The following is a 24,934-nucleotide window of genomic DNA, read 5'->3' on the forward strand; positions in this document are numbered from 1 at the left end:
CAGGGTGCTTGTACTACAGTCCAATGTGTGCTGTACTAATTGATCACAGGCAGGACAGCTACACTTGCCAACGGACTCAATATCCCAGGATAGGAAATGAGAAGAAATTGAAAAACACAGAATCCCTATTCTTTAATAGCTATCCAGACATTTTTACTGAAGCTAAGCCTGTGTTGACATAAAGACAGGATCATATATACTGTAACTGCAAACTTCCCATTTGACCAAACTTGCGAGATGTAAAATATGAAGAGCTACATCTTCAGCGAAGCTCCTGGGAACATTTTACTTAATTGAAAGATGCTGTCAAAATGCAATTCATCATTGCATTCAAGCTTCTCCACAATGGCTAACCCTAATTTTTTTTGAACTTTTACAGTAATTATATTTTAACAAGTAAAATGAATACTTAGCCAGCACATTAGAGAAGTATGTTCAAAGCCCAGTCTTATCCATGAATCAAATGAGCCTACAGATTTTGAAAGGGCTGTTACCATAAATAATGCCAAATAACATTAACCATAATTATCTTCCAACAAAAGTTTCTAACCTGCCAAATATTTCTGATATTTTCTCTTTTCATTTCAGGTTTCACTCACCTGCAGTTTTTTTCCCCCCCACAAATTTAACATTGATAACAGCAAATGCAGGAGAAAGCCTTGAATGCAGCTTCGTACAATTGATCCCTTCTCATCTCTACAACATGACACGCAGCCAAGTTTGAAAACTAACAATATTCCTCAAAATGAATGCTGTATTGCAATGGGTGGTGCCACACTTGCAATTTTAATACTGGAGTGTGGTCCCATGCAGACTTCACAGGATGTACTCTAAAGAATGCTCTTGTGAGGCCTTTGTGAAACTAATTAGGAGGCCTCAGTCTCAACTGTTTGGAGCAGGAAACAGCAGGAAAGGGCAAAAGGGTAAACCCTGTAACAGGAGGCATTTGTTTTTTCTTCCTCCACTTCACCATTCACCTTCCCCACACTTCCTTCAGCATTCATTTAAAACCCAAGTCATCAGGAGAGGGAAAAGGGATGCAAACTCATCAAGCTGAAACATCAACTGCTTCTCCTGCCACAGACGCTGCTGAACCTGGTGACCAATTCTGATATCACTACCTCACCAAACATGATAACAAGTGGGAATACAAAACAACTCCTCTCCTAGCTGGGAGAAAACGAGACTGACTGAGGCGACCCCTGATGCTGTTGCTAGTCTCACTCACACTTCTCCTTTCTGGAAATCTCAGTACAAAATATCAAGGGTCGAGAAAGGCTGCCTTAAGAAATCCACAGTGAATCACTCAAGTTTATACCATAGAAATACCAACTCTGAATAATTTTGCCACAGGCAAAGTTGCAAGCACAAGGACTTCAACAGCTACTCGGGAGACTGGTAGTAAGTTCAACATTCCCAGTTCAATCAAGCCAATGAAGACCTGTAATTGCATTTTATTTCATAAAAGAAAAATAATCAAAAGCACATCAGCACTAACATTCAACACCAGAATGATCAGAACACAAGGGTCTCATCCAAAATAGCACTATTTGCTGGAAGGGATCTCAACTCAAAGTTATGAAAGAAGCAGCTAAAGTTTCTCACATTTTCTGCGATGATTAAAGAATCACTGAATATCCATTGTATTGAGCGATTATAACATCATCTGAAAGTTAGGTCAGCAAGGACTTTACCATCTCTTCTCAAACTATTGCTTCACTTATGCTCTGTAGCATTTTCTGCTTCATTCTTTTTCCATTCAAACAGTAGTAGGTAGGGAAGCAGAGGCAAGCTGGAGCACTACATCCATCACCTGACAGCTGGAACAGCGATGAACTCTCACTCATCACGATGCATTTCAAGTTTCAAGGGTTTCCCTTGGTATGCGAGAGTGGGGAGGGGGGGGAGGAGGAAGAGGATGGCCAGAAGTGATAGAGACTGTGGCAAATCCAAAATAGATGCCTTGCGCTCTTTGTTTCCTGCTCTTGGGATCTTAAAGATACTTTGTGGGTGATGGTCTAAAAAAAATTCTTGAGGAAAAAAAACTTTCTTAGTGGAAAATTGTAACAAATTTAAAACACAAATCATCTTTTTACCCACTTTTCTCTCACCGGCCTAATAAACCACCCAACCTAAATCTTTAAAGCATCTCGATTTAAACACGAGTCTCTAGCACTTCTGGGCAAAATTTAATCTCAATCCTGCTGCCAATTACTTTAAATCTAATTCTCCAGGCCTATTTGGTGGCTCTTGCACCATTGCTAAAACAGGTCTAACAGAAAATAGCAATTTGAGCTCCACAATCCTTAGGACAGGAAAACACTGTTATCTACCAGTCAAGAATAGGTGTCCTGCATCAAAGGATGTTTTGAAGAAGTGGTGACCCAAGCCCCACATTGTGCACTAAATAAGACTAACTTAGCAATTTTTTTTTTTAACCTGCAAAGGTAAAAGGAGGCCAAGGATATGTAGTTTTAGATTATAATTAGGCATGCAAGATCTTGTTTGGCATCACATCTTGGTAAAAATGCAGGAGTAGGGAAATTTGCTCATTGTTCTACAGCTCCATTGATGCAGAAGGACCAGGGAACCGTCACTTGCTCAGCCATCCCAAGAAATCTGCACAAAGAGTAAATTTTGTTCCACTGAACCAAACTCAATAAATATGCAAATTATTAAAAATCTCTCACAAAATGTATACAACACCTTCACAATGTTATGATATTCTAACATGCTTTCTAACACATTTAGAAACTTAACAATGAGGGAAAGAATGTTGAAATATAACGACAAAGGCATTTTTTGATGCTGGGCTATCTATAGCAAAATTTACAATCTGAAACACATAGAACTGTTACAGAACAAAACATTATATCCCAAGCCCCTTAGAACCACAAGTTCCATACTGACTTACCTTTCTTTGTTCTGAGTAGGATGTTGTAGTGACTAAGCAGATGAGACTGATTAGGTAGGCAAGGTACTATCCAAAAACATCACGCTGCAATCTAGATTTACCATACTATATTTACACAGCAATGAGATGATAACACCACAGCACAAAAAAATTATATTCATAACTTATTCATATTATACTTCACAAACATCATGCCAAAAATCTCTTCTTGACCTTGTGTTCTTGAAAAATTGTACAGTTACATAATAGCAAATGTGTGTGAAAGAGCACACACAGGGGACAGTGCCAAAGAGAACATTTTTATTGATAGAAGGGAGGACATGGTTAATTCTTTTCAAATTTTTTTTTGCATGTATTCTGAATATATAGGGTATTTTTGTTGCATAAGCTGTTATCCCAAAACAGCTCAAAAAATGTGAAACTTGCTCTGAATCTGTGAGAAAGTTCTCCCACTGGAAGAATAAAAATGACAGCTGCCTTGCCTCCTCCCTGATAGGGAACCCAGAACTATATACCTCACCCAGAACAGGCAGAGTGCCAAACCATATAATACATGGTGATGAGTCAACAAAATTTAACCACATGCCAACTCATATTTGATCTGAAGGGAGGGTACTTAAACCCAGTGAAAATTAGTTTACAACATGATCAGTCAGGCACATTTTTATCATAGCTGCTGAGTTCAAAAGTTGACCTTAATTTCAAAATGGTGTCCATAAAGTTTAGGTTGATTTTAACAAGACCAAGTATCGTTCTCATTGGCCTTACAGATACTGGAAAGAGATCAAGGTTATTCTGTTTAAAGTTAGAGTCACAACATGGAACCTCTTCTTTGTAGCCTCTAGCCTAGTTTTTTTTTAATAAAAGACACACATTTGCTTCAAGATCAAGATTAAAATTATACTAATATTGTACAGGTACACGATCCTTTATCCTGAACCCTTCGGGACAGTGTATTCCGAATTTTGGATTTTTCCAGATTTCGGAAAGCCAAATTTAAGCCCACCCGAATTGTGCTGCCATCTCCCCCCCCCCCCCCCTCACCTGCCCGACTCGCGCTGCCGATCTCCACTACCCATCCCCCCCACTGCCTGCCTCGCACTGCCAGTCTCCTCCCCCCCCCCACCCCGCCCCCCGCCCACCCGCCTGGCCATTTCTCTCCCCACTTGTTGGATTTTGGAGCTTTCCGGATTTTAGATGACCGGATAAAGGATTGTGTACCTGTACTCTGAATGCTCCATCATTTTACTTCAACTAATTCATTTCAAACAAGTTTCACTTTCATGTGCTGCCTGGGAGCCTTTAAATCTAGAACTCATTCATTTCCATTTACATCCTCTGTTCTTAATTTCCTAGGTTGCTTTGAACTAATCTTGGATTGTCTACAAAGAGTACTCTCCTCTTCCACTCCTCCAGCTGAATCCTTTGCTGAATGCACAACTCTATAGGCACCAGCTGAACTCCAACTACTCATCTTGGTACAAATGTCAGGAGAACACAGCATGCTACTGCATCACATATATCAGAGCACAAGAAAGAAAGAAGATACACAGGAGTCACCAGAGGCTGGAATCTGAATACAAACACAATGGCTGACATTTTGAGCCAAACCCCTTTTATTGAGTGGGAAAATGTAGAAGAGAAGCTAGTTTAACGAGGACAGGATAGAACAAGGGCCACATTTGATATCCTTGAAAAAAATGGCAACACTGCAGGTGCTCCTGTAATGGTAGCACTGGCGCAGGCAGACAGACTAGTGGAAATCAGAGACAGTGCTCCCATGGGGTCCAACCAGCCATCAGGCTTTGAATGGCCTGTTAAAAGAGTTAACAACAGCTTTATTTAAAATCCCATGTCCGCAGGGTCTGCATCCACAAGGGATTGCAGACTGGCATAGGGCACCAGAAAATTAGTCCCCCCCCCCCCCCGTCTGAGAAGGGGGGGAGCAGAGGAGATGACCCACAGGACAGTGTCCACGGCAGTGGACCAGTCAGAGATCCTGTGGCTGAAGGAACCACTCAGGCAGTGGGGCCACTGGTGTCTCGAGGCAAGGAACCCACCAAGGCTGTGGGCTGCTGGTGACTGGTCAAGTGATTCGCACCAGGCTGCAGACTGCTGGAGACTGGCTAAAAACTGGATGTAGGGATACCAGGTATCAGAATTGGGATGCGAGATGGTGATGAAGGGTTCCTAATCATATTATTGGTTCAAATCTGGAGCTCGGGTTGCCAATAGTTTGGACTGGACTTGGTGCAGCTGCAGAGACTGTGGATGCGCTGGGGCAAATCCACGGACACTTGGTAGTTTGGGGTGGGGGGGGTTAAACTCTCTATTGTTTCTCTTTCTATGACTGCAAGAGGTGCTTCAGGTAATTTCTGCCAATAGCAAATCTGTCTGCCTTACAGCAGACAAAAGCAATTCTGTGTAATAAGACACTGTTTTTATTACATGACAATAAATTGAATATGGGATTGGGAGAACCAGGTTGACCCCATTGGCAACAATGATGAGTTGGTTTAGATGGCTTACAGAGATGAAGTTGAAAGTCTTGCTTTGTGGTGCAAGGACAATAACCCAAGTCTCAATGTGGACAAGTCTAAGGATAGGATGATGGACTTCAGGAGGACAAAAGACCACTCTCCGCTACCATACATATTAATGCTCCAACATAGAGAGAGTGGGAAGCACCAAGTTTCTTGGCTCCATTTATCCTGGACCCACACCACCTCTTCATTAGGCAGGAAGGGGCTGCAGCCCTTACACTTCCTATGGAGATTGAGGGGGACAAGGCTACCAGCCACCATCCTAACAGCATTGTACAAGAGCATATTAGAGCATGTCCTGGTTGGCTGCATTATACTGTGGTATGGAAGTTGATAAAAAAAACTGCTGAGAAGATCACTGTAGTCTCCTTTTCCTCTGTCAATTACAAGGAGTGGTGGTACTTAAAGAGGGCTCAAAGAATCATCTAGCACCCTTACCATCCAGCCCGCAGTACCTTTGAGACACTTATTTCAAGGAAGAGGCATAGATGCATTAAAAAAAAACTAGGACTGTCATGCTGGGAATCAGCTTATTCCCACAGGAGATATTTAATATACTTGTATACATGTCATTTGTGTATAGGCGATACTGTGTTGTCTGTGCTCTATGGTCCAGAGATGTTCTGTTTCATTGAGTGGTATATATGTACAATCAATGACAATAAACTTGAACTAGAGTTGAAACATGGCAGAAAGGTAGTGAATTGGCAGACACCAGCAAAGGGAGAGAGGCAAGATAAATGGGTCAGGTGAAGGAAGGTAGGTCACACAGGGTGGAGTTAATGTGATTATGACAAAGACTTGCCAGTGCTGGAATCTGATTAAAAGAAGGTGAGACTGGTGCTATAGAGATCAGATAGAACTGAAAGCAAAGGGGTGGGGAGGAGAAAAAGAAAACAGTAGAATCCAGTGGGGAGGTGGGAGGCATGTGAAACCAATGAGGGAGCTAGGATGGGTGGAGGTGGTTGGGAAAAGGAATAAAAAGGGAGGGTAAAAGGGAACAGAAGAGATGCAGAAGACTCCTAACCAAAAATTAGATATTTCTTCATTCATACCACTGAACAGCAAGATGCCCAATGTGTTGTTCCTCTAGTTTACATTGAACCTTACTCTAGCAGTGAAGGAAGCCTAGAAAAGACAGGTCAGTGTGGGAATGGGAAGGAGAGTTGACATTCAAACAGGCTCAGACAGAACATAGATGCTCTGCAAAATGGGCACAAGTCTGCATTTGGTCTCATCAATGTAGAGGCTACACCAGGAGCACTGAATGAAAATGATGTTGAAGGTGCATGTGAATATTTACCTCACATGGAAGGGCTGTTTGAGTCCTGAGATAACAGTGAGGGAGGAGATGTAGGGAGAAAATTTAGCAGTACAGTACCTGTGGTTGCAGGGGTAAGTACCAGGAATCATAAAGAGGTGGGTGGAGATGGACGAGCAGACAAGGGAATCTCAGAGGAAGCGAACACTGTTTGAAAGGATAGATGTATCTGCTGGAAGTCTAGCGGCAGTGGGTGGAAATGACAGAAAATGATGTGCTGAACATGAAGGTTAGTTGAGTGAAAGGCGAGGACTAGAGAAACCCTATCCCTGATCTGGTTGGTGGGAATGGGGTTAAGAGCAAGACTCCAAAAGACAGAGGAAATGCAGGAGATCTTCTATCAGTCACACAAGTTGGAAGTCGTAGTACTTAAAAAAAGGACATTTCAGACGTCATCGAATGGAAGCCTCTTCATCTTTTTTTTTAATTTTTTATTTTGAAGCCTCCTCATCTTGACAGCAGATGCATCGAAGGCAGAGAAACTGGGAGACAGGGATTGTATCCTGACAGGGGTGGGGTGGGAGGCGTAGTCAGATTAGTTGCGGGAGATAGGAGGTTTGTAACAAGTGCCAGTACATAGCTTGCCTTCTGAGATAAAGAGAGATCTAGAAAGGGGGCAGAAGTGTCAGAAATGGTCCATATGAATTTCAGAATGGGGTGGAGGTTCACAACAAAGTTAATAAAATTGATGGTATTGCATGGGAAGCAGCCCCAATGCCATCATTAAAATAATGAAGGAAGAGTTGAGGACTCATGCCAGGGTAGATTCAGAACAAGAACTGTTACACATAGCCAAGAAAAGGCAAATATAGCTGACACCTTACAAATTTCCAGGGCTACACCTTTTATATTAAGGAAATGAGAGATGTCAAAAGAGGTTATTAATGGTGATGTTACCTGACAAGTAATCACAGTAAGCTTCTCCTCCAATGATCTAATATGAGCTTCAAGTTCAAACCTGCACAATCCCTGTAAACCCAATTCCTGCATTATCCTAAAATGTATCAATGACTCAGTATCCACTGTGTTCAGGGGTAATGAATTCTCAATATTCACAAGTGTCCAGCCAGCCAGAAAAGAAGCTCCCCACCTCAATCTTAAATGGTCATTCCATCATCTTGACACCATGCCACCTTATTCTGGATTCCTCTGTCAATACCATCCTTGCTCCATCCACCTCAGAGTGACTTCAACAAGATCACTTCTCAATCCTCAACCTTTCCACCCATGATAACCCTCTCATTCCAATAATCCACCTAATGAAACCTCCAAAAGGTAATTGGAGCAAAAATCCAGCAACTCACAATCCAACCTTTAGTAATCGTGATGGTTCAACACATGGCTCAACAGAAATATTTCCCATACTCTCCTGAGATTCAATGGAGCCTGGCTCCCACTTCCTTCTGAAATGTCAGAGGTTTACTGCCAATTTATGTCAATACTGTAAAACATTTTAAAAAAGCATGTGAAGTATTAATATTAAATAACATTCTTTAGTCCAGCAACATCAATGACTTGAGTATGTTGGATTATTAGTGTTACTGCATATCTTTCTTTACATTAGGAAAACAGAACAACCAAGTACCTTGTATTTATGCAAGACTACCTCAAAGGCCAATATTATTTTTGTTTCCCCAATGATTTTTATAACTACATTATAACAATCTCTCCAGTGCACCCAAATTTTTTTGGATTGCAACAAATAGCAAATATCGGACTGTGGAAGTAATATTCTGCTTTTCCATTTTTCCTCCCAATTTGAATCATCATCAATTTTTCTCCTTTATACTCTCTGCTTAACCTTTTTTTGTCACATTACACTTTGCAGACACTTCGGTCTAGAAATCACAAGTGTCTTTCTTTTTGGGATTGCAGTCTGTACGGAGTCTCAAAGGCTGAGTGCTGTTGGGTTTCCTTGTGTAAAATAGTGTTGAAACCAACATTTATTAATACCCTGTTGCTGAATAACAAGGTACAGTTGTGAGAATTTGGGGTGGGGGGGGGGAAGGAATTATATTTGGTGTTTTCTGATGCAATAATTCTTGGAAATGTCGTAACAAATAACATTCACCATCTCTGAAGCCTGGAGTCCTGGCATTCATCTCATTAGGTTCATTTCTCAGCCTTTAGTAGTCTAGACCCTGGGTTTGCCTCATATTTTCTTTAATATGATTGCTTTACAATTTCTCATCATCTTGTTTTCCCCTTCCCCCCCTTACATTATCTAGTTTTTGGTCTGCTTTTAGCATCATCCACCACTTGTTTAACATTCTCTGCTCATTTCTTTATTCCCATTAATACCACTCTCTTGGCCTCTGAAGGACCACAGCTTCATTCAGATTTAATGTCAGAGTACATACATGACATCACATTAAACGGAGATTCCTTTTTCCTGCGACACAGCAGAATTACCATTAATTAGTAGTGCAAAATAAACTGCACACAGTGTGAACATGTGAACAATCAAAAGAAATGTAAACAGATAATGAATGTAAACAAACTGACTGTGCAATACAGGGAGAGCAAAGAAAATCAATAAAGTGCACAAGTAAGAGTCCTTAAATTAGTCCCTGATGGAATTTGTTGTCGAGGAGCCTAATGGTAGAGGATAGCAGCTGTTCCTGAACCTGGTGGTACGAGTCTTGTGGCACATACCTCTTTCCTGATGGCAGCAGCGAGAACAGTGTACTGGGAGGTGTAGGTCTTTGATGATTACTACTGCATTCCCTGTAGATGTACTCAATAGTGGCGAGGGTCTTGCCTGTGATGTCTTGGGCTGGATCAACTACCTTTTGCAGGGCTTTACACACATGGGGTATTGGTGTTCCCATACCAGACCTTGATGCAGCTGGTCACCACACATCTATAGAAATGTGCCAGGGTTTCTGATGTCATACCTGACGTTTGCAAACTCCTGAGGAAATAGATGTGCTGACATGCTTTCTTCACAATGTCATTGGTGTGTTGGGTCCAGCAAAGATCCTCCAAGATAGTGACTCCCAAGAACCTAAATTTGCTCACTTTCTCCCCACCTCTGATCCCCCGATGATCACTGGATTGTATACTTCCGGCTTTCCTTTCCTGAAGTCAACAATCAGGTCCTTAGTTTTGGTGACATTGAGTGCAAGGTTGCAATTGCAATTCAGCCAAGTTTTCAATCTCCCTCCTGTCTGCTGAATCAACCCCTTCCTTTATACAACCCACTACCGTGGTTTCATTGGCAAATTTGTAGATGGTGTTATTGTCGTACCGAGCTACACAGTCGTAGGTGTAAAGTGACCTGATCATCCTCCACATATAGAAATGTTTTCTTACTTCATACTTAAAAGGATCCCTAGTCATGAATTGCTCAAAAAGCAGAAATAGTTTATTTACTGGCTTGTCAGTCCCCTTTACATTTTCAGTTAAATTCCTCCACAGCCTCATCTCTGGGTAACAAAACCTTTGTTTTCTGCCATGTCCTTTTCTTAAATAACGCATAACCAGCCAACCAAAAATTACGCCCTTTCCAGGAACAAATCATCCTGGTCGAGGTTTGATATTCAAAACTTCCCTGGATACTCCATCTATTGAAATGTGCCTGCACGCACAAACACATACAACCCCTCCCCCCACCCCCAACACACCCCTACCTTTAACTCCTTTTGCAAAGACCTGCATTACAGTAATCTTTTTGACCCTTTTCTGTATATCTCATAATATCTTAATAACATAGACCTGAACCCCCAAATCTTTGGGCCTTTGCTGCCCTCGAGCTTTTCACCATTTAGAAAACAATTCAAGCTCACTAATTCCACTGGATCACCTCAAGTTAAAGACTGAAATATACTTTCCCTAGTTTTGCCTGTTCACACTTTGTAATTTATTGCATCTTTCTACACTTCTTACAATAATGATCTTTGTAGCAGCTAATATTTTGGATACATATCCATGCTTTACCTAGGACATGCATATAGAGAATTGTTGTATAGACCAGCACATATCCTGTTGTAACATTCTGTTGATTTGATGACCTGCCCATCATCCTTATTCTCCAACTCCTGCTCTTCATCCAATTTCCTAGCCTAGTCAATAATTTGCCTCCTTTTTCCATGAGGTTCAAATTTTAGCCATTTGTCTTCAGAATTCTACATAAATAATGCTTACATAATGGACAGAATAGCTTTATCATTTCAAGAAGGTAAGTTAGCCTCATCTTGTATGACCTACATGTTATGACCACCTGCTTAATTTGCATATTATTAATATACAGGAGCCATTGGCATTGTCAACAAATGTGACACCTATATGCCCTGAAAGTGTTCCTTCTCCTTTAACATGTAGGATAGAGTGCAGTTTCAGACAAAAGTGCTAAAGAAAGATGGCCTGCTGATTGTGCCCAAGCCCTCAGCATGCCACATGTAAAGTTCTATACAAGGTCATTTTAGATGTACACCATGTATGCTCAGAAACCAGTCAAGAGCAGCATTAGCAAAGCATTTAACAATAGTGAAACTAATACAAAGGAAAAGAGAGGTAGGTCATAGAGCCCAATGATCCATTGATATGAAAATAAAGAACAACAATGCAAAGGTATTTGGATATAGGTAAACAAACAACATTCTCAAAGTGACCTCCTGCCCGACACCTTAATGCCATTCATTCCATGTACCCTTACTAGCCATATGCTGGAGCGAAGATGTTTAATTCCTAGTCTTTTCTACACCACATGAAGAAAAAAAAGCCTTCTGCAACAATTAAAAACAAGACTCTTGCAAGTGTGCATGTCATTTCTTTTCATTTTTGGCTGAGACATCAATCCTTCCCAAATAACTCAGATCTTAATATCCATTTTATTTTTTGGCTCTTCCCAGATGCACAAATAGCATTCTCTTGTTCTTTGGCCACCAGAACACACCAGTATTCAGTGACATAATCTGGCCAGTCTATCATAGTTTGATTACAACTTGCAGTCACTTGTATCCTGCTGCCATTGTCATACATTGCTGAAGGCCCAGCATGCCACATTTGGGAGATGGGCAATAAATGCCGACCTTGTCAGTGACTCCAAGATCCCAAGAAAAAAAACAGAAAATGTGAAAAATTGGGTAGCCAATCTCTGAGAAGCAAGATACATAGCCAGCTAGTGCTTCAGTGCGAGTTGAAGGAGGAATATCAAATATGTTTCCTCATCTTAGAAAAGTGCCGTACATTCTTCTACAACCACCTAAACACTGGTCAGTAACTATATGGACATGTGGCACCTTATTACTTAAATTCAGAAATGGACAAGTTGTGAATAGATGCAATAAAAAATGGTCAGAATGTTCTTGAACCAAAGAGTGCTTTTCAGGGACACTCAGATGAATGAAGATGTATTTCACTAGATAAGCACGAAGGAGAAAAGAAAGGAAGAAATGAAGATGGATCATGTGACAAGGAAAAAGAATCCTGTGCAGTAGTGAACACCAGACCTTTTGAGGTAGATCACCAAGCTGTTCCGTAATCATAAAGTACGATTAATACTAGCACCAACACAATAAGCAGAAATGTCAGACTTTCTTCACTGTCATGTTTTTTTTAAATGTCAGGGATCATTACAAGAAAAATAGACACAGCAGTAGGTCACTCACCCTCAAGCCAGATCAAGACTGGTTTCTGCTGGTCTGAACTCTTCTGTGCCAGTTCCCCATAGTCCTCAATTCCTTCTTTTTCAAATATTTAGCCAGCTCAAATGTATCCATCATCTTCAAGGATAGAGGTCGAGGTTCACTGACCTCTGAAGAAATTTCTACATACATCAGTTTTAAATGATCATCCCCTTATTTTGCTGCTACGTCTTCTTGTTTGTGACTCTCCCACCGAGAGCATCTCAACATCTATCCTGTCCCTGAGGATCTCGTACATTTAAACAAGGTCACCCCCGATTCTTTTAAACTCCCAGGAATACAGACCCAATGCTACTGAATCCTTTTTTCTCCTCCCAAAATAAACCTTATTCACGAAGAAACTAGACAAAGAAAATCAGAACAATTCTTTTCATGTCATTGATGTCATATTAATGCATATATATATTCCATTAATCGAACTGTAACATTAATCTAGCAAGGTTAATATAGCAGTTATAGGGCAACACTATTATAGCATCCAGCGACCCGTATTCAAATCCAGCGCCGTCAGTAAGGAGTTTGCACATTTTCCCAGCGTCCGTGCAAGTTTCTTCTGGGTGCTCAGGTTTCCTCCCACTTGTCAAAATATACAGATATGAAAGGTTAAGTAGTGAATTTGGGTGCATGGGCTCATAGGCCAGAAGGGCCTGCTTCCATGCTGTATGCACAAATATTTTTAAAATTAAAAATAAACTGGCTACATGGCACCATTACCACTACTGCGACCCCCCCCCCCCCACCACCGCCATGTAGTTACTACCCCTTTGCTGTCTGAGGTACTTCCCCTCAGTCTCAACCCTTACATCATTCGCCAGAATATCCAGCACTAACTAAAGGATCCACCACCAGACACATCTTCCCCACTTCTCTCGATCTTCCTCAGAGACAGCTCCCTCTGCAATTCCTTCATGCACTCATCCCTCCCCCATCCATTGGATCTCTGGCACCTTCCCCTGTACTTGCAGAGGGTGAAACACTTGCACCCACACCTCCTTCCTCACCAGGGTCCAGGGCCCCAAAGAGGCCTTCCATGTTAGACAATACTTCACCTGTACATCCAAAGAACTTATTCACTGCATCCAGTGCACCCTTTATGGCATTCTCTACGTCGGAGATGCTGGTCGCAGACTGGGAGATCATTTCACTTAATACCTACTCTCCTTCCACAACCACAGCAGTAGCCAACCATTTCAATTGTGGGTCACACTACCGCGCTCATATGTCTGCCCATGGCCTTGTGTTCTGTCCCATGCTGACCACCTGCAGATTGGAGAAATAACACCTTATTTTCTGTCTGGGCACCCTCCAGCCAGATAGCAGGCATTTACATTAGGCCCTTTCAGGTGGCTTGAACACCCCATTGTAAAGCCACATATTCTCCCCCCTATGCGGAAGTACTCACTTGAATGCTCCCAAAGCGTCTCTGAGGCACCGACACTCACCTTCCTCTGGGAGGGATAATTGGTGGAGTGCCAGGCTCCGCTGAGATACATGAATGTGCAGCCACTGTAAGCAACTCCTGGGTGCGGGCTGATTACTCTATCAACTAACAACCCAACTCCCCGTTGCTTGACAGAACTCTCCCATCTGGGGAGGGGACGATGGGCAGCCAGCATCGGGGGCAGCCAGCATCGGGGGCAGCCAGCATCGGGGGCAGCCAGCATCGGGGGCAGCCAGCATCGGGGGCAGCCAGCATCGGGGGCAGCCAGCATCGGGGGCAGCCAGCATCGGGGGCAGCCAGCATCGGGGGCAGCCAGCATCGGGGGCAGCCAGCATCGGGGGCAGCCAGCATCGGGGGCAGCCAGCATCGGGGGCAGCCAGCATCGGGGGCAGCCAGCATCGGGGGCAGCCAGCATCGGGGGCAGCCAGCATCGGGGGCAGCCAGCATCGGGGGCAGCCAGCATCGGGGGCAGCCAGCATCGGGGGCAGCCAGCATCGGGGGCAGCCAGCATCGGGGGCAGCCAGCATCGGGGGCAGCCAGCATCGGGGGCAGCCAGCATCGGGGGCAGCCAGCATCGGGGGCAGCCAGCATCGGGGGCAGCCAGCATCGGGGGCAGCCAGCATCGGGGGCAGCCAGCATCGGGGGCAGCCAGCATCGGGGGCAGCCAGCATCGGGGGCAGCCAGCATCGGGGGCAGCCAGCATCGGGGGCAGCCAGCATCGGGGGCAGCCAGCATCGGGGGCAGCCAGCATCGGGGGCAGCCAGCATCGGGGGCAGCCAGCATCGGGGGCAGCCAGCATCGGGGGCAGCCAGCATCGGGGGCAGCCAGCATCGGGGGCAGCCAGCATCGGGGGCAGCCAGCATCGGGGGCAGCCAGCATCGGGGGCAGCCAGCATCGGGGGCAGCCAGCATCGGGGGCAGCCAGCATCGGGGGCAGCCAGCATCGGGGGCAGCCAGCATCGGGGGCAGCCAGCATCGGGGGCAGCCAGCATCGGGGGCAGCCAGCATCGGGGGCAGCCAGCATCGGGGGCAGCCAGCATCGGGGGCAGCCAGCATCGGGGGCAGCCAGCATCGGGGGCAGCCAGCATCGGGGGCAGCCAGCATCGGGGGCAGCCAGCATCGGGGGCAGCCAGCATCGGGGGCAGCCAGCATCGGGGGCAGCCAGCATCGGGGGCAGCCAGCATCGGGGGCAGCCAGCATCGGGGGCAGCCAGCATCGGGGGCAGCCAGCATCGGGGGCAGCCAGCATCGGGGGCAGCCAGCATCGGGGGCAGCCAGCATCGGGGGCAGCCAGCATCGGGGGCAGCCAGCATCGGGGGCAGCCAGCATCGGGGGCAGCCAGCATCGGGGGCAGCCAGCATCGGGGGCAGCCAGCATCGGGGGCAGCCAGCATCGGGGGCAGCCAGCATCGGGGGCAGCCAGCATCGGGGGCAGCCAGCATCGGGGGCAGCCAGCATCGGGGGCAGCCAGCATCGGGGGCAGCCAGCATCGGGGGCAGCCAGCATCGGGGGCAGCCAGCATCGGGGGCAGCCAGCATCGGGGGCAGCCAGCATCGGGGGCAGCCAGCATCGGGGGCAGCCAGCATCGGGGGCAGCCAGCATCGGGGGCAGCCAGCATCGGGGGCAGCCAGCATCGGGGGCAGCCAGCATCGGGGGCAGCCAGCATCGGGGGCAGCCAGCATCGGGGGCAGCCAGCATCGGGGGCAGCCAGCATCGGGGGCAGCCAGCATCGGGGGCAGCCAGCATCGGGGGCAGCCAGCATCGGGGGCAGCCAGCATCGGGGGCAGCCAGCATCGGGGGCAGCCAGCATCGGGGGCAGCCAGCATCGGGGGCAGCCAGCATCGGGGGCAGCCAGCATCGGGGGCAGCCAGCATCGGGGGCAGCCAGCATCGGGGGCAGCCAGCATCGGGGGCAGCCAGCATCGGGGGCAGCCAGCATCGGGGGCAGCCAGCATCGGGGGCAGCCAGCATCGGGGGCAGCCAGCATCGGGGGCAGCCAGCATCGGGGGCAGCCAGCATCGGGGGCAGCCAGCATCGGGGGCAGCCAGCATCGGTCAACAGGCACAACTTGCATTCTGGGGGGGAATATTCCTGTCATATAGGAAAGACTCCTCTCATTACCATGTCTTAGTGCGTAGGTGTGAGCACAGGCAATGAGGCATTCCACTAAATGACCTGGAAAGTCTGCTAAGGAAATCATCCCACATTGTCCTTGCCTCTCAGTGACTGCAGGACATTCCATGCTGACCACTGCCTGATAACCTTGGGAAAACCTTTCCTCAAAGTGTGGCAATGTTCACTGACCGTAACAGCGTGACGCAATGGAGCCAGGCTGAAGCAATGTCATTGTGTCCCTTTTTTAAAAATGTAAAGTGACCAGTATTGGCCTCACCAATAACCGGCAACAAAATCCCCTTATTCTTCAGTAAAGGCCAAAATGCTGTTAGCTTTCCCACTTACTGGACCCAACTGATGTGATTCATAAACTTGGACACCCATTGGAAGTCTCTCCATTTATACATTAATTCAACTTTGGATCCCTCTTAAAGAAATGCATAACCACATCACACTTCCCCAACATTAAACACCAGGTTTTCACCCTGATCGCTCATTCTTTATTCTGTTATGCTGTCCTCAACATGCATCCTTCCACCTAGTCCATATCGTCTACCAATTTGGACACCTGACATTTTGTTCCCTCAGAGAGATTTTTCCTCTAGCAGAAGAGCACATGGTTACACATTCACAATAGTTTACTTTTTACAGCCTTCGCTTACACTAGGAAACAAAAAAAAGCAAAATCAGAAATAGTGGAGGGCAGAAGATAATGCAAGAAAGTCAACAAAAGTCAAAAGAACGGTTGAAAAGGAGGATTTTGGGGACATGCATCAGGTGGCAGTAATCCAATCTGAAATGCTGAGCTCTGCAGTTGCATCCACACGTTCCATCCACACGCTTCGTCGAAGTGTTTAATTACCAGACATCCTTTGCCGTGTTAAAGTACTGCTGCAATTATCCAAAAAAAATGCAGTGCTCACCGAATGGAGAGCTTCGCCCCTGCCAGTCTTGAATTAAACACACACAAGAGTAAAGCACGAATTCGGCGTACGGAGCCTCTAATCTCTGCAACCAATCATGCAGGCACAGGAGGAACATGGATTGCACAGTGTTTATTTGCAAAATAAACCCTAACGATTGACACGTCACGAAAGACAGATGAAATAAAGGGCGCAATGGATACTCAGGCCGTGAAAACTCGCTGCAATTCACGCGGACAGCAACGCGTCGCCAGCAACATTTTGTGAATTAAACATGCAGCCGGTCATGTGGGTCGGCCGCTGCTTCCGCGCACAACGACTCCTCCTCCCTCCATTGTGACGTCATGGAGGCCGGTCCTCCTCGTGTCCCAAGGTTCCGGACCGCAGTGACGTCGCGGCCGACACGGCGTTGGACGGGTTCCCTCGTGCCGACTTGTTGCAGCCGCGGCCACCCCGAATGCAAGCATGCACGGGCGGGTTGCAAATGTGAGCGGCCATTCCGAATTGAAGCATGCACCGGGGTGGAGGGGGCAAATGAAAGCAACCACCCCGAAAGCAAGCATGTCCCGAGAGGAGGCAAATGCGAGGGGCCATTCCGAATGCGAGCGTGCACTGCGGGGGCAATACCAGCTGCCACCCCGAATGCAAGCTTGCATGGGGAAGGAAGGCAAATACAAACTGTCACAGAAAATGCATGCACCGGCCGCAACAAAACCCCAAGGACAGTGGCACCAACTGTCTGTTATTGTTGTAAAAACCGGTCACCCGCAGTTGGGCAATATCCTAAAACTTGTTGCAAGGTTTTCCAGCAAAATAGAGGCTGCAAAACCATGTTATTTAACACAGACGACAGACACCTAAAACTTTAAATCCCGCAATGCGTCAGATGTTCTTTAAAATACACCCAGCTTGGTATTTTTTGCAAGTTGCTTCCGTGTGGCCCCGAATGCCTTCTATCCAATTAGCCATTTGACAAGTTATCAGATACACAAGACCTCTCTTGTTCACGGGAGGACTCCCGATTATGGGACTTTTTGTTTGGCGGAATGGGCAAAGAAGAGTGGTCCCAATGCTGGGGGACCGAGTGAAGTGCAGTAATGTTCCGGAGTGAACGAGTCACCTTCCTCATTTAAACACTGGCGTCTGTCGGGTCACACAGACCGCTGCGGATCCAAAAAAACCTCGAGAATTCACTTGCAACCTTGATGCTTTTACAACCCAGATTGCAATTGAAGCCTTTCAAACATCTGCAATCTCCCCTTTACCTTCAGGCCCTGAATAATTCACATCCGCCAACTGCAGACAGTAACCCTTTCTTTGAAGAAAGATGGGGGGGGGGGGGGGAGAGAGAATGCAAACATTGCAACCAGATTACAGCGTGACCATGTGGCAAACACCAGAAAACTCATACTAAATTGTTCTTGCTGGCAACTTGTACAAAAAAGCCGACGTGAATGGAGGTACAAGGGCCGTGCAGCGAGGTGGAAAACGGAGTTCAGCTGTTGAGAGGAAAGGGAGAAAGGAAAAACCTTGCTTGGACACAAGAGTTCAACAACAAGACGGTGTGCGTTGCCATTAAATGCAAGCAGAGCCAATCGGCGGCGGAAAGATCCAAAATGGGGGGCCGAGCAGGGGAGAGAGGGGACGGGGAAACAAACCCTTGCAGGAGAGGGGCTCAGCGTGTCCGTGACCGAACCTCGTCCCTCCCGCGTAAGGAAGGAGCTTCGACACACAACAGGCAAGGTCCAGCACCATTAGATAATAGGATCGGATCCGGCAAAAAGGACGGGCAGACAAGCAGCAAAACCAGCCCCCTCTAACATTAGGCACCAAGGCCAATAGATAATCCATGAAGCGAAGCATTGTGTCCATAATTAGGGGAATAAAATAAAACGAGAGCATACAATGGGGATACCTTGCAGCCCAAACCATAACAAAAAACCTTGTTAAAAATGTTAACGCCTAAACCACCTCGCACATTAAAATAAAGATTTCAAACAACTTCCAAAGCCACTTACTAATCTTTTGTGAATTATATTCCTCTTGGGTCTTTCTCTTGTCATCCTGTTGTTCCAATTTTCTCTGCGAAGAGGGGAAAATTCCACATGAATCAATCCCGTCGATGTGGTGAAGCCCTGGCTGGTCTGTATTTACAAAGCTTACTGCTCGCCTTTTGATTAAATCCGAAGTTGGGAGGGAGAGAAAGAAAGAGAAAATAAATAATTCACTTCAATTAAACGCTCATCTTTTTTTTTAAGGAAAGCTGGTCGATAACAGGTAGAGTTGGGAAAGCCCCAAAGAACAAGTTATTAGACAAAAAGAGCGGTGAAGTTACATCTTGGATCAGAGGAGAAGACTGAAGGAGAGGGAGAGAGAAGGGGATAAAATAATGTGGTCACGTTGTGTGAGGGAGACAGCCCGTCTCTCACACACACACACACACTCGCCGCACCAATCACAGCCCATCTCTCTCACACATACTGCTCGCACCAATCACAGCCCACCTCTCTCACATACACACTCCGCGCACCAATCACACCCCATCTCTCACACACACTCGCCCACACCAATCACAGCCTGCCTTCCACATCTACAGGCTTCACCAATCACAGCCCATGTCTCATATATATATATTCGCTTCACCAATCACCGCCCGTTTCTCACTCACTCACACACACGCACACACTCTGCCCGCCCGCACCAATCACAGCCATTCTCACTCAGACTCACACTCTCTTGCTCTCACTCTCACACACACACACACACACACAAAAACTTGGCCGCACCAATCACAGCCTGATTCACGCGCACCCGGCTCGCCAGCTCCAATCATAGCCCGTCTTTCTCACTCACACACACACACACACACACACACACTTCGCCCGCCTTAATCGCATCCCCCTGACTGCAAACGGCAACGTTGGGTCGCGGCGGATACGCACACTTACTGCCGCCTCTGGCGTGGGGGGTTGGCGAACTGCAGCCTGAGCTCAGGACCCCGAAGCGCTGCGGCTGCCGCTGGATCTGGTACCTTTTCTCCACCTGTCCGCACGCTCTGTTCATCTTTCCTCTCAGGCTGGTATACACAACCTCTCCGCCACTCCAGACAATGTGGCACATTCACCCCCTCCACCTCTCCTCACGGTCTGACACAGTCACCCCCTCCACCTCTCCTCACGGTCTGACACAGTCACCCGCTCCACCTCTCCTCACGGTCTGGCACAGTCACCCCCTCCACCTCTCCTCACGGTCGGACACAGTCACCCCCTCCACCTCTCCTCACGGTCTGACACAGTCACCCCCTCCACCTCTCCTCACGGTCTGACACAGTCACCCCCTCCACCTCTCCTCACGGTCGGACACAGTCACCCCCTCCACCTCTCCTCACGGTCGGACACAGTCACCCCCTCCACCTCTCCTCACGGTCGGACACAGTCACCCCCTCCACCTCTCCTCACGGTCGGACACAGTCACCCCCTCCACCTCTCCTCACGGTCTGACACAGTCACCCCCTCCACCTCTCCTCACGGTCTGGCACAGTCACCCCCTCCACCTCTCCTCACGGTCGGACACAGTCACCCCCTCCACCTCTCCTCACGGTCTGACACAGTCACCCCCTCCACCTCTCCTCACGGTCTGACACAGTCACCCCCTCCACCTCTCCTCACGGTCGGACACAGTCACCCCCTCCACCTCTCCTCACGGTCGGACACAGTCACCCCCTCCACCTCTCCTCACGGTCGGACACAGTCACCTCCTCCACCTCTCCTCACGGTCGGACACAGTCACCCCCTCCACCTCTCCTCACGGTCGGACACAGTCACCCCCTCCACCTCTCCTCACGGTCGGACACAGTCACCCCCTCCACCTCTCCTCACGGTCGGACACAGTCACCCCCTCCACCTCTCCTCACGGTCGGACACAGTCACCCCCTCCACCTCTCCTCACGGTCGGACACAGTCACCCCCTCCACCTCTCCTCACGGTCGGACACAGTCACCCCCTCCACCTCTCCTCACGGTCGGACACAGTCACCCCCTCCACCTCTCCTCACGGTCGGACACAGTCACCCCCTCCACCTCTCCTCACGGTCGGACACAGTCACCCCCTCCACCTCTCCTCACGGTCGGACACAGTCACCCCCTCCACCTCTCCTCACGGTCTGACACAGTCACCCCCTCCACCTCTCCTCACCCCCTCCACCTCTCCTCACGGTCTGACACAGTCACCATCTCCACCTCTCCTCACGGTCGGACACAGTCACCCCCTCCACCTCTCCTCACGGTCTGACACAGTCACCCCCTCCACCTCTCCTCACGGTCTGACACAGTCACCCCCTCCACCTCTCCTCACCCCCTCCACCTCTCCTCACGGTCTGACACAGTCACCCCCTCCACCTCTCCTCACGGTCGGACACAGTCACCCCCTCCACCTCTCCTCACGGTCGGACACAGTCACCCCCTCCACCTCTCCTCACGGTCGGACACAGTCACCCCCTCCACCTCTCCTCACGGTCGGACACAGTCACCCCCTCCACCTCTCCTCACGGTCTGACACAGTCACCCCCTCCACCTCTCCTCACCCCCTCCACCTCTCCTCACGGTCGGACACAGTCACCCCCTCCACCTCTCCTCACGGTCGGACACAGTCACCCCCTCCACCTCTCCTCACGGTCTGACACAGTCACCCCCTCCACCTCTCCTCACGGTCTGACACAGTCACCCCCTCCACCTCTCCTCACCCCCTCCACCTCTCCTCACGGTCTGACACAGTCACCCCCTCCACCTCTCCTCACGGTCGGACACAGTCACCCCCTCCACCTCTCCTCACGGTCGGACACAGTCACCCCCTCCACCTCTCCTCACGGTCTGACACAGTCACCCCCTCCACCTCTCCTCACGGTCGGACACAGTCACCCCCTCCACCTCTCCTCACGGTCGGACACAGTCACCCCCTCCACCTCTCCTCACGGTCGGACACAGTCACCCCCTCCACCTCTCCTCACGGTCGGACACAGCCACCCCCTCCACCTCTCCTCACGGTCGGACACAGTCACCCCCTCCACCTCTCCTCACGGTCTGACACAGTCACCCCCTCCACCTCTCCTCACCCCCTCCACCTCTCCTCACGGTCTGACACAGTCACCCCCTCCACCTCTCCTCACGGTCGGACACAGTCACCCCCTCCACCTCTCCTCACGGTCTGACACAGTCACCCCCTCCACCTCTCCTCACGGTCTGACACAGTCACCCCCTCCACCTCTCCTCACCCCCTCCACCTCTCCTCACGGTCGGACACAGTCACCCCCTCCACCTCTCCTCACGGTCGGACACAGTCACCCCCTCCACCTCTCCTCACGGTCGGACACAGTCACCCCCTCCACCTCTCCTCACGGTCTGACACAGTCACCCCCTCCACCTCTCCTCACGGTCTGACACAGTCACTCCCTCCACCTTTCCTCACGGTTTAGCACTCTCATCCCCTCCACCTCTCCTCACGGTCTCACAGTCATCCCCTCCACCTCTCCACATGGTTTATCACTCTCATCCCCTCCACCTCTCCTCATGGTCTGACACAGTCACCCCCTCCACCTCTCCACACAGTTTAGCACTCTCATCCCATCCACCTCTCCACAGTCTGGCACTCTTTTCCCCCCACACCCACCCTACCTCTCCTCCATCTAAACTGGAGCAAGATAATTTAAAGGATTGAGGAATTTTCTTTCCCCAACAACCATTAGGCTCTTGAACTCCACGGAAGTCCCCTAACCAGAAAGAGTTCTGGGACATTGAAACAATCTGTCTGTACTACTGAAACACGACTATTTTAGCTCTAACAGAAACTGTGAATAATCATTTGTCTATTCTTTTATATCAATTATCTCTCTCTCGGCACATTATGGTAATTTAATTTGCACTGTTTATCTTCATATGTTATATCTGTGTGGGTACAGCAAATAAGAATTTTGGTATGTGTGTTATTTGAACTAATGTTCCTCGATGCAAGGAACCCATGCAAATTGTGGGCTTGCTGGTGACTGCCTGGCACCAGTCTGTGGACTGCTGGAGACTGGCTGGAGGGGTACCAGGTATCAGAACCAAGATGCAGGACAGTGGCTATAGGGTGCTGAAGATTTCCTGATTGCGTCGGAGGTTTGGATATGGGTTGCCAATGGTTCTGACTGGAGTGCTCTGACTGTAAGGGGCTTCAGGCAATTTCTGCTGATGGTAAATCTTTATCTGCCTTACAATAGACTACAGGAAATTTCATGTAATATATTTTCAGATTTATCGCATGATTATTTTTTAAAAATCTTGAATCTCATGTTTTGACAATAAACTCGTAGAATTATGGGGATTTAGTACAGAAGGGGAGTTGAGGCCAGCCTAGATCAGATATGTTCAGGCTGAATAATGGACAGGCTTGAGCAATCGAGTGCCCTGCTCATCATGTGTTTGAATGTGTGGAAGAAGGGACAATGGTCTTTGATGAGGTTCATGCTGAAAAAGCTCAGACAAACATCAACTGCTACTGGTGGGTCATCAACTCCATGAACAGCAGCCTCAGTCTGCTGGAAGCTTGTGGGTTTTTTTATTAAACAATACATTATTGATAAAAAGAAAACCATTCAGAGTCTCTTCCTACCCTTAGTGCCGTATCCATACATTTCCATCACTGTACATTGTTACAATAATTTTCTATTTAGCAGCGTTGCCTTCACTGTGGCACCTTGTAGTTACCACCCACCCCACCCCACCCCCCCTCCCGACTCAGCCCCGTAAATGCCTGTGATGGAAGTGCTCTAGACTGTGTCCTTTCACACCATCCCCAAGTTGGCTGCACCAAGTCTCAATCCATCCCTCAGCCTGGAATGTACCAGTTGCCAGCATTCCATCACTGACATCTCAGTGTGCTGGAAGACCAACAGATTTTGGGCAGGCCAAAGGGTGTCTTTCACCATGTCAATTGACTTTCAGCAGCTCTGTGTCCATCCTTGGAATGACAAGGATGAACCACGTCAAGGATCCTTGCATCAACAGCTGGAAACCTGCGGATCTTCCAATGTGAGGAGCCATCCACTATGAACTGTCACTCACAGACAAATTCTGAGGTCCAGCACTATGAGTTGAGAGTCCTGCCACAACTCAATGGCGTCTATGAGAAAAATCCGCAGTAAAGGTCCATTTCGCTACTCCACACAGTAGGATTGTAACAACTCCTCAGACTACCTAGTCATGTAAAAGGCATAAAAGAATGATTGACATCATGTTGATATAATGTAAATCTTGGAAGCAAATGGAACATTATGTCTTCTACTGTGAACTGCAACTTGAATGTCCTGTACAATGCACAAGCATGCTGAAGAAATTCGTCAATAGGAAGTAAAGAGGACATCTACAAGAGGCAGTGTCATGAGAAATCAGCATCTATGCTCAAGGACCCTTATCACCCAGGTCATGCCCTCTTCACACTGCAACAATTAGGAAGGAAGCACAGTAGTCTGAAGACGAACGCCCACCAGCATTTATGGAGAGAAGGCGGGGACGGGTACTGAACTTTAAGATCAGCCATGATCTCATTGAATGGCGGAGCAGGCTCGAAGGGCCGAATGACCTACTCCTGCTCCTATCTTCTATGTTTCTAACTTCTTCCCCTTTGCCATCATATTTTTGAATGGACAATGGCCCACAGATACTACCTCACTTTCCCCTCTTTTTGCTCTAGTTTATTTATTTTTAAAATATAATTTATAGTTTTAATATTTGCATCTGTAATTAATATTTACACTTGCTCAAAACCACAAATTTCACGGCATGGTCGTGACAATAAATTCGGATTCTGACCAACATTTCAGGCCAGAGTTGTTCAAGTTAGGAGCAGAAAGCAGCAAATGCCTGAATTAAAAAAGTGGGAGGAGTAGAGGAGAGGAGGAAGGAGCACAGGCTAATAGGTAAGAGGTCATAGGTGGATATGGGAGGGGAGAAGAGAAAAGAGCTGAGAAGTGATGGGGAGAGGGATGGTCTCTGGAAAGAG

The 24,934-nt window shown here is 47.8% G+C and overlaps 1 protein-coding gene across 3 annotated transcripts in view; it reads right to left on the minus strand.

Moving 5' to 3' along the window:
- The window catches only part of jarid2b (jumonji and AT-rich interaction domain containing 2b), a 384,803-nt gene extending 365,673 nt beyond the window's left edge, over positions 1-19,130 (minus strand). For 2 of the 3 annotated variants that reach the window (XM_069913423.1, XM_069913421.1), the window contains exon 1: positions 18,920-19,046. In XM_069913423.1, coding sequence (XP_069769524.1) covers positions 18,920-18,964 — 45 coding nt within the window. In that variant the 5' untranslated portion in view covers positions 18,965-19,046. Of the gene's footprint in view, positions 1-18,919 lie in introns of all 3 variants that reach the window. The other variant, XM_069913428.1, reaches the window with a different exon arrangement.
- Positions 19,131-24,934: the final 5,804 nt, after the last annotated feature.

The sequence above is a fragment of the Narcine bancroftii genome, chromosome 1 (assembly GCF_036971445.1).
Source record: "Narcine bancroftii isolate sNarBan1 chromosome 1, sNarBan1.hap1, whole genome shotgun sequence".
NCBI lineage: Eukaryota > Metazoa > Chordata > Chondrichthyes > Torpediniformes > Narcinidae > Narcine > Narcine bancroftii.